Raw genomic sequence first — 11,139 nt, forward strand, 5'->3', positions numbered from 1 at the left:
CACCGATACCGTCTAACTGGTTCGCGGCTCCCGCACCCGGGGTGGGGTCGGGGGCTGCGACACACGTAGCCCCAAACAGGGCTACCGTAAAAAGAGTTGTTCCAACTAGGAATACATGCTTTTGGAAAATTATTGTGAACTCACCTTAGTTTGCTCAATTGTAAAGTTGAAAGGTAATTAGAAAGTTAATCTCTTCCTGATATGTTTACTGTTTCAATTAGTTTAATTTATAAATTCCTACACGTAGTTTAACACACAGTCACCGAATCACGTTGTAATGTAATTACACATTTAGGTAAGTTAGAGTGGGTGATCTTCTAATTAGGTATAACACATTCATAGACTCCCGTTAACATTTCTAATAACATATAACACTTTGTTGCTACATATAAGCATATTTAAAACGTTCACAAATACTTTTAGCTCATTACAGTTTCATGTCGGTTTTTAGGCAGTTTTCCGGAATTTATTTAAAATACTAAACGAATTCAGAAAATTACGATATTTTAACATAACATGTTATTCAATCCCCGAACACCGTTATATTTTTCTCATGACCTGAATCTTTACATAAAAATCACTAAAAATAGTTCTTTACACCTAAGTCTGATTTATAACTTTCTGATGATTGCTTATGCCAAAAATTATTTAAAAAACCTCCTCATTTATTCTTTTTACGAAATTCCAGTTGGAGGTTATCCGGTACCTCCTGGAAGTACTTATAGTAAAAATTTAAATCATAACTAAATGCCTACATTGAGTTGACATTCGTAATGGGCTGACCGAAAATGTAGCCTAGACCTTTGAAACGAAATAAATCATTTAAAATACCAAACGGCATCGAAAAAATGCAATTTGTATCACAAAGTAATTCATTCAACACCAAATTGGCACTAACCACCAGGTTAAGCCCATAAACCACACCGAGAGACATACCCGGACCCGTGATTCACACATAATACATCACGATGAGATTTCTACTAACTCTATGTCATATGTAATTATCATAACGACAATTATCACAATCATAACAGAAAACGCAGCCATAACACATAATATTATTTCACGAATCAAAACCCTTATGATTCATATCAAGTCCCCGAGATCAAATAACTCACCGCAAACGATTATCTAACAACCCACTCAACAATAACACCACATATATCGACCATCATCTATGAAACATAAAACTCAGCCTTGATCACAGAATTTTAACCATATAAATCATGTATAATCACTTTTATCTACAACAAGAAGCATAAAACTAGTTACCTAGCGAAGAAGGAGATCGAATAATCTAGAAATCGACTTACTCTTGCGTCCTTGGGCCTGCCTCTCGTTCACGGCAGTAGGGAGAATGAGGGAGAGCAGATGTCACAGGTTTACTTTTATGTGTGTGTTAGGGTTTTTGGAAAATATGAGGGTCATGCACTATACGTAAACTAATAAACATGAGGGTGAGTGTGGTGGAATTATAGTGGGCCGAGAACCATCAAAACTGTTACAGACTGGGCTGCTTTCTTGGGCCGCACCTCACAAAAGAACACCACAGCTGGTGGTAGTTTGAGTTTGGGAAGTTGTAATCCTATAATATGCACTTCACGTAAATAGAGAATTAAGTGAGGGTGTGGACTTCACGTAAATAGAGAATTAAGTGAGGGTGTGGGGCGGTTTGGAGGAAGTGGGCCGCAAACAAAGAAAAGAAAGGTGACATAGTGAATTGGGCCGAAAGTGTTAAAGGTCTTAGGGTGCAGGATGTTTATTTCTTTTACAAGGGGCAGAACCTGATGAAGCTTGGCTGTCGCAAGGAAAGGATTGCTTACATGGGTGATTTGGCCCCGGGTCATAAACTTGGGCCAAATACAAGGAGTGGAGTGTGAACCGCAGATTAGTGGTTTCGGGTTGGGTGCACACACGTTTCAGGTTTCCGTTACACTTGTACTTATCTATACATATAATAAAAGAAATATGTTAGGGACACATGGCGTTCTATGAGACAGTCTTAATTATTTTTCTAAATATTTATTATGAAAAGTCAAATATTGATAATATTAAATTTAAAATTTGTAAAAGAGATTTTAATGATAAAGACAAATATAACTGATAATAATATATTAATTATTATAATCATATATTAATTAATAAAATCTGAAAAAATATATTAGCGTTTTAAATATTTATAAAGATAAAGATTTTATTTAATTGGTAGTTTTAATTGATAAAAAAAACTCACATACATTTCATCCTTAGTAATATTCATTATTCTTTTATTCAACTTATTTCGAGTATTATACCAAAGGTTCAACAGTGGCATTTTTCTAAACTACCTTTTATTACCCTTCTTTAAATTAATTAAAATTTTATTGTATTAAGATGGAAATTCAAATCTATACATACTATAAAATTTTTTTGTTTATCTAATATTAACTAAATAAATAATAAATTAGTATTAAATCTTCTCATACTTTAATAAAATATTATCCTTAAATCTAAATTGTTAATTTAATATATTTTTAAAACAAAAACTTCTATTTCCTACTAATCTTATATTAAATTTATAAATAATAAATTAATATAAATAATAAATCAATATAAATAATTCATCCCGTGTAATACACGGAGTTCTAACCTAGTATAAATATATTCACTAGTTAAAGAGTTCAGACGTTTAATTAATATATAACAAACTAGGTTATAACCCCGTGTATTACACGGGTTAAGTAAATAAAAAATCAAATAGTTAATAACGAAGATTTAACAATTATAAAACGACATTTTTAAGACGCTTTTCTGATATCCAAACAAAATTTTGGTCATGTATGATCAAAACTTGCTATATTTGTCAAGTTTATAAATATGAAAGCATTTGAACCATCGATTAGAGGATATGCTGTACCATCGACTTTTTCACGAGTTTTAAAAATCATGTGAACATACATTTAATAACCCAACTTTTATTTAAATAATAGTGGTCTTAATGTATTAGTTCTAAAGAAATGTTGAAATGTCCAGATTAGTCATATAACAATTATCCAATTAGACAAACTTATATCAAAAAATAATGTTTCAATTTAAATTAATTAGACAAGTATAAATTATCGTTAATTATTAAATTATATAACTTTAAAATTTAAATATCTGGACGTGAGTTGCATCTTAAAAGAATGGTTGTTTTTTTGATAAATTTATTAGTATGATAAATGTAATTATTATTCTTATTGCATTTTAAACATATATTAAATTTAAGAGTAAAATGCACGGATAGTCCCTGTGGTTTTGTAAAATAACACATACAGTCTCCAACTTTTGTAAAATGCACGAAGAAGGCATGTATTGATGAGGGAGTTGCAGGTGTGAGGGTGGGGTGGGGTGGGGCCACTTGAGTTAACTTTATCTTTTAATATTTTTTTAATACACTAAGGGCATTAATGTCATTTCACATCCATTTAACTGAGAAAACTAACCCACATCCACTCCAGGGACTATCCGAGTAACAAACTGTCATTACCACAGGGAGTACCAGTGTAATTTCCAAAAGTTGGGGACTATAGATGTTATTTTACAAAACCACAGGGACTATCCGTGCATTTTACTCTAAATTTAATAATTTAAATTAAATAATAATTATCTGCAATTAAGGAATTAAGATATAATTTTTAACTTAGTAATAATATAAATAAATATTAAGATATTATATGGAACTTTATCCGTAATTTCTTAAATGTTTGAAACATTAATATAAATAAATAATAAGATATTATATGGAACTTTATCCGTAATTTCTTAAATGTTTGAAACATATTAAATTTAATAATTTAAATTAAATAATAATTATATATAATTAATGATGGTCTAGAATAATGACAAGTGTCCCTTAATTGGTTTCTTTTATTATATAGTATAGATTACTATAACTCGTGTGGTATAAAGAACATAAACGAGGAAGCAAAGTTAGCCATTTAACCTCGTAAAATGTAGGTTATCACAATAAAGAATATATGTCTTTAACCCAGTAGTTTTATTTTCTTTTTATAACTTTCGTTCGTTAGTTTTTTAGAAGGAACAAATAATTGTTATTTTTTATAATTTTCGTTCCTTAGCTTTTTTAGAGGCACCAAATAAGTGTTTTTTTAAACGACGTAACACCATGTGCCCACCACCATTTTTTCATTCATTCAGGCCGCTACACCACGTCATAGGTACCAAACCGCGATTTTTCTTCTATTTGTAATATTTTATTTATTTTTTTTGTTGTTTTATGTATTTATATTTACATTGTGCAGCTTCGTAGTGGTCTTTAATGTTTGGTTCGTACCAAGATTCTCCGCCGCAACTCACGTGAGAAACCCTAGTTATATTATAAATAACATTACATTAGCTACAGGAAGTTTTTTCTTTTTATTTTTGAAACTATAAGCTTTTCTTTTTCTATTTTAACAACATAAAATCTAGATATTTTTTAAGCTAAAGTACAAACAAAATCCTTTACTTCAAATTTATTTACATCAATGTCATCAAGTACAAACAAGTTATTTTTGTTTAGTAAAAGGTAAAAATGTCCTAGAAAACTTTAAATAGAAACAAAGCCTTCACTTTTAATTCATTTTTGCGAATGGCATTAAAATTTATGATGGCATCCAAACGATTTGTGTGTACATGTTGTTTTCATAACCAATAGATAATATTTATAGCATGTAAATTTACGTTAGCTGCATATATTTAATTATTAACATATTTGCAAAGAAAATGTAATATGTAATTCATAAATATATAAAAATGTTAGTAGCTTTTGTTTTTAATTTTATTATTTTTTCGTTATAATTACTTTTGAACATATTCTAACTTCCGTTAATGGTTTTTAAGATAAGATATTTTATAAAATTGCGAGTATGTCATTATCACGTGTTTATTTTTTCTGTGCATAGATATAAATTTTACTCAAAACAGAGCTATGAATAGTAAAATATAATTGATCAAAACATAACTATACATGTCATCAAAGCTACATCATGGTTTAGTCTTTTTTTTTTAAATGAGGCGTTTACCTTTTTCGTTATTTTAGTAAAAAAATATTGCATCTTATACATTTCGAATATAACGTTTTGACATGCTTATTTTATTTATGATAACCATTAAATATAGATGATTTTTTGTATTTTGCCAATAGAAACGAAGTTATATTATGCCAAGAACATTAGCATCCGATATCGCAATTTTGTGGTATCTAGACATGACGTATTTAAGTAATATAATATAAGGTATTATAATATCTAATATAACATTACGATTCAAATACCATAATCATTTTGATGGTTGCAGTATATAAGCTAAAGCGATTACCGATACGATAACGGTAAATAACGAAACGAATACGAATTCTACGCTGCAATACGCAATGGGAAAAATTCTAGTTATATATTAAAACATAACTCCTTGCTATAATAGAGACAAAGGCCTTCAATAAAAGGTTTATGTTATATATTAAAACATAACTCCTTGCTACAATAGAGAAAAAGATGTGGTCATACACTTAGGGGTAAAATGAAAATTACTAGGTAGAAGTTGTCTTTTTGTTACTAATCAAAACATCCAATATTGGCCTATACTCCTCTTCATTTATAGCAATTCAATTTTCATTTGTTTTTCCTTTTTTAATAACAAGAATAAAACTAAATTATTATTTGTTTTTTTAATTATCATTAAAGACGTACAATATTTTTGTTTTTTCTTAATTGTTTTTAGGTCTTTCTTTTTTTGTGTTTTTTAAAGTTTCATTGCAACGATATATTTTAGATAATTTGTTGATATAAAAACGTGACAAAAGATTAAATAAAAATATCTTCAACGTAGAAAATGTACGAATCGAAGGTTTTGCTAAAAAAACGTAACGGTATTTTCGTAATTATCAAAATTACTTTACAAATGATCTTCTCGGGTAATTTTGATATTGTAGGGTAATTTTGTAAAACTATCTTGTAGGGTAATTTTGATCTTTTTTAGGGTAATTTTGTAGAGTGTCATAATTACTCTACAAATGATCTTGTAAGCTAATTTTGATCTTGTAAGGTGATTTTGTAGAGTATCATAATTACTCTACAAATGATCTTGTAAGCGAATTTTGAATTGTATGTTGTTTGATAAACTAGTAAAGTAATTTTGATTCACTTGTAGAGTAATTTTGATAATTACCCTCAAACACATTTTACAAAATTACCCTACAAGATTATTTAGTAATTATGATGATTACCCTACGAGCAAATAATTACGAAAATACTAACACATTTTTTTATGCTTTTTTCATACATTTTGTACGTTTTGTACGATAAGTCACTTTATACGTGAACTTAACTCATAAAAACATACCTACTATATTGACTTTTGAGGTATAACTTTTAAGAGAAGAATGACTTTTGTGGTATAACTTTTAAGAGAAGAATGACACAAATTATCTGAAGTTTTAAAATAATTTATTATAGAAAATTACAACAAATCAGTAAAGAACGTGGTAGTTAAAAAAAGCTATTTTCTTTTACAAATGCAACAAATATTTTGAATTTCAAACAAAATCGATATGAATTTTGCAATCGAAACAGGCGTATTATTAACATATGACTCTGTAGGATCATATGATATTTGCAATGTTGTCGTATGTTATGTCATTAGCTAAATTTATGACAAGCTTATTTGTAGCAAATTGGCCTTTGCTACAAATTTGCGACAAAAAAATTCTGTGTGAAATAAACTAAAATTATATCGATGACTCTATACGATCATATGATATTTGCAGTGTTTGTCATATGTTGTATCTTAAGCATGTTGGTCCATCACATAATACAATCAAGTCATCAAATATCATATTAAAATTATAAAGATGTAGAATAATATTGACAATCTAAATAGAAGAACATTTATAAGGAAATACCATTTGAGCTCGATTGAGCTAACGATAAACAACATCATTAATCAACATGTACAATTGTTGTGGTCCTATATATTGTGCAAGTAACGTGTGATGAGCTCGATTGAGCTAACGATAAACAACATCATTTTCTAGCTAACACTCATTACTTTTACCTTGAACAACACCACACTAGATTAGTTATATTTTGTCACAACTTTTAAATTCGATTTTCTCATTTTGTTCTAACCGGATTTTCCCAAATAAAATAACATGTCATGCTCAAATAAAATAACATGTCACACTCAACTCTATGGGAAGAACATTTTTTAATGGATGAGTAGTCAACATGTGGGTTATTTTATTAAGTTAAAGTTGATATTTTTAAAATTAAGGCCCCAGTCACCAAAAAAAAAAAAAAAACAATCGCATTAATTCTCACAAGCATTGCATGTATTTTACGAATTAGAACTTGCAACTTAATACAATTATATTATACGCTCAATATGATATATAGATTTTTCCAAACCATAAAGTGGGATATGATTTGGAATCATATTATATATATTAAACTCCACCTCACATATATGACAAGTTCATATGCTGTAGTATTATGTCATTGGATTGACTAGTAATGATAATACATGAGATTTTGTGACATCTGGACGATGACCATGTCCGTCTGCTTCATGGTACATGAATTGTGCCATTCGACCCAAGTTTGTTCCACATTCGATAACCTCCTTTAAAAACTGAGAGTTAATTACACTCGATCTTTCTTTGTTAAGTTTCTTCCATGTGTTAAGTATTAACGTTTTCACATACATTCTAGCTTCCTCTTCACTTGCACCAGTCTCATTCATGTAACACTGAACTGATTTTGGCGTATCACCTCTTTTCATTTCGTCCTTCAATTAGAAATAAGTCACTGGTTAACCACATTTTATATTTTTTTTGTTGAAGAAAACTAATGTTAATTCGTATTGCTATACCATTGCCTTTTTTGTGTGCAACTTTTTAAAAAATCCAATAAGGAGTGCAACTTTTAAATAACCAATACGCTGGATGAAATAATTACCGTGTATGTCCCCAAGTCATCAGCAAGCCGAAGGATTATCGCTGAGTAGCGAATGCTGTTCTCCGCTCTTTCCATGGAATGCAGGAGTTCTTCGGTTGGAGTAACTGATGTTACAAGACTAATATGCTTGAGCATTAAAGGAAGTGATATTGACATATAAGCATTTTCCAAGTACTCTTCAAGTGTTGGCTTGTATCCACTGTGGTACCACTGAGCTTCTTTTAGGTATGCCTTGCACAATCCTTCCCACTGCAATGTTTTAAATATGATAATCTAGATTGGAGAATTAGAACATTAGTTAATGAAGAGGATTTAGTTACCGCTCTTGTTAAGTGCGGAAGGTTGAAGAACCCTGTTTCTGTCAATGTATAATATGCGATCTCGTTTATTGAGTTATACAATCCAACAAAACATATCTTCATATACTCGGGGAGCTCTTCAATAGAGTTGATATCCCATCTACACATTGGAAGATCTCAAGACATTATATTTGTGCAACACTAATTAATAAATGTGACATTCGACAGGGTTTACCTGCCGACAGCCGCAGTAAATTGCTCAACTTCTTCCAAAGTACCATACACATCGTAGACGTCATCGATAGAAGTAATCATAGCGAAAACCTGTGCTAGCATTCTCCTTAGAGGACTAAACTGTGGTAGGGAGTTGGTACCAATCGTCCAGAGGAAATTCTCCACCAACCGGTCTCGAAGAAAGGGCAGCTTTGAATCCCAGCTTGTTTTTTTCCACCATCTGTAGAAATATGAAGAACCCATGAGGATTTGTGTATAATAGATCAACTATATATTAGAATACAATAAGGATAATTAAATAGAAAAAGTAATCAAATCATATCTACTAGTTATAAAAGAGTAAATTACAATAAACTCTAATTATTATTCTATTGAATTAGAGTAAATATATATCGCTAACACCATCTACATATTCTTATCGGCTATATCATGATCAGTTTATGCAAATGCACTCATGTCATGATTAGTTTAATTTGTTGATATAAAATTTGCATATGTACCTTGACGTGTGTTTTAAATCTTCTAGGTGAATCGCTTGCAACATATTAAAGTCCAGTTTGGCAAGCTCGAGCAATGTTGGGTTCATGTCAGTTCGTTTTTCATACGCTTCAATAAACCACTTTGCCTCCACTCGTGGAACCATCCATTGAAGTGGAATATCTAACGCGTGACTTATTAACGATGACAAATGTTCATCAGCAATGTTTTTTAAACTTTCTTTCAAATGTTTAGTCGTGAAATCTCGAGCATCGTCTAATATATCTTCATCCTCTACTGAAACATAAGAAGCTTCATACAAGTTTAGCATACCGATGATATCCTTTTGCAAGTGTCCCTTGAAGTTACCGGTATCATCCAGAATGTCTTCAAATATCTCTATTCGACACAATCAAAAACAATACTAATGTTCAATATTTCAAAATTGTAAATCAAAATACGAGATAAATTAAGACATTACCTTGAGGGACATGATATCCATGTTGTCTCAAGACTCTAAACCCAAGGGATTTAAGATTTAAATCCAATTTAGTCCACTTTTCAGGAGTTTCATAGAAGTTGTAGTATATATTTCTTAAGACATTGCTTATTTCATTCTCAAAATGATAAGATATGCCGAGTCTCTGCAAATCATCAACCAGGTTGAGCAACTTCAGCGGATTCTCCTCCTTTTCATTATCTTTATAAATCATGGTCCTCACTGCTTCTTTTAGTGTCTGCAATCTTGGCATGTGCTTCTCTCCCTACACATAATTAACAACAATTATGCATATTATATATTGTTTGGTTCGTACCAAGATTCTCCTCCTTTTCATTATCGCTATATAGTCGTACATTATTTTTTAAAAAATTCCTTGTAATCTCGTATGTTAATTTTTTTAACAGGGATTATATCTACTCTTAATTTTATAATATTGTCAAGCATCACACGACTCCAACCCCCAACTACATAGGAAGGGACACTATATTACACACACTTTGATACCGCTAGGGCAAAGGCCCCTTTGGTCCTTGTATGTTGACGTAGTTGTTTTCTCAACAGATTATTAATACATGAAAGTTAAAAAATAAAATGGCTAAAAGGTTAACAAGCATACTGTATATTTGCTAGTGAGGGACTGAATATGATCATATGACCATATTGAAGGAGGATAACTTCCTGATCTTCTAACTGAGGTTGCCGTGGTAGGCACATCCATAACTTTGTTTTTATGAATTAATAGCTTTTCACAGGCAACAATATTTTTTCTACTCGAAGAAGTGTTCGAAAAGAGGAATGGAGAACAAAATGCCCATACTGAAGCCATGATTGCAAAAGATTATTGTTTGTTTGTTGATGGTTTTTAAAAGCCACAAACTCAAATATATAGAGGTTAAGTGGGTTGCGTAAGGGAACATACCCTTGAAATACATACATAATATATTATGCATGAAATGCATGATCTAAAATACTTTTATAATATTTTCATTATTTTCCTGATATATGCGAATATATGCATATACTAAAAAAATCAACCCAAAAGCATTATATTATATTATATTATATTTTATATTTTATATATATATATTGTTAGTGATGGACGATGAATAGTAATTTTAATTTTATAATAATACATAGCTTTTTATTATTTTTTATTTTTAATAACATATTTATATTTTTTTTTCTTTTTTTAAAATCATATTTTTCCTATGCTATTTTTAATAATTCTTTTTTTCTATTTTTAGAACATACATTATCGATTAATTTGATACTTCTTTAATAATTTACGTTTATAACTTTTTCTAAAAGCTTAAGCACGTAGTTATGCTTAATTTTTCCCGGACATTCCGTTATAAGTTTTGTTAAAAACGAAATTGTACTAATAATAAAGTATTTATTTGGTATCATAAAACAATACGATAATAAACTAAACCATTCTAATGGTTTGACTTTCTAAACAACATGTTTTATTTTCAAATCACGTTTGTTTTACATTATCATTTGTTCGGTTTCGCCGCAACGCGCGACGACAAGAAAACTAGTTTATTTTAAACATTACAATTATATCATTTAACCTCAGTGATAATGGTTAGAGGGTCAAGTTATTCTACAAATGCTTCTATTTGTAAGAAGTGTAAGAAGTATTTATAGA

At 30.0% G+C, this 11,139-nt stretch overlaps 1 protein-coding gene across 1 annotated transcript; it reads right to left on the reverse strand.

Annotated features, from left to right (window-relative positions):
* Positions 1-7,461: 7,461 nt before the first annotated feature.
* On the reverse strand, positions 7,462-10,353 carry LOC110940074 ((-)-beta-pinene synthase, chloroplastic). The gene is made up of 7 exons (XM_022181631.2): positions 10,105-10,353; positions 9,468-9,750; positions 9,010-9,385; positions 8,511-8,729; positions 8,297-8,435; positions 7,977-8,225; positions 7,462-7,806 (listed from the first exon to the last, which is right to left on the reverse strand). Exons 1-7 carry the CDS (start codon positions 10,312-10,314, stop codon positions 7,510-7,512), a joined length of 1,773 nt encoding a protein of 590 aa, XP_022037323.1. The 5' UTR covers positions 10,315-10,353; the 3' UTR covers positions 7,462-7,509.
* Positions 10,354-11,139: the final 786 nt, after the last annotated feature.

The sequence above is a fragment of the Helianthus annuus genome, chromosome 5, assembly GCF_002127325.2.
Source record: "Helianthus annuus cultivar XRQ/B chromosome 5, HanXRQr2.0-SUNRISE, whole genome shotgun sequence".
Lineage (NCBI taxonomy): Eukaryota > Viridiplantae > Streptophyta > Magnoliopsida > Asterales > Asteraceae > Helianthus > Helianthus annuus.

Excerpts from the sequence above, each read along its gene's own strand:
- LOC110940074 (XM_022181631.2), bottom strand. The coding sequence starts at position 10,314 with ATGGCTTCAGTATGGGCATTTTGTTCTCCATTCCTCTTTTCGAACACT. Across the intron at positions 8,436-8,510 it reads TTTACTGCGGCTGTCGGCAG|ATGGGATATCAACTCTATTG; the intron begins GTAAACCCTGTC and ends TCCAATGTGTAG. Across the intron at positions 8,226-8,296 it reads TTCCGCACTTAACAAGAGCG|TGGGAAGGATTGTGCAAGGC; the intron begins GTAACTAAATCC and ends AAAACATTGCAG.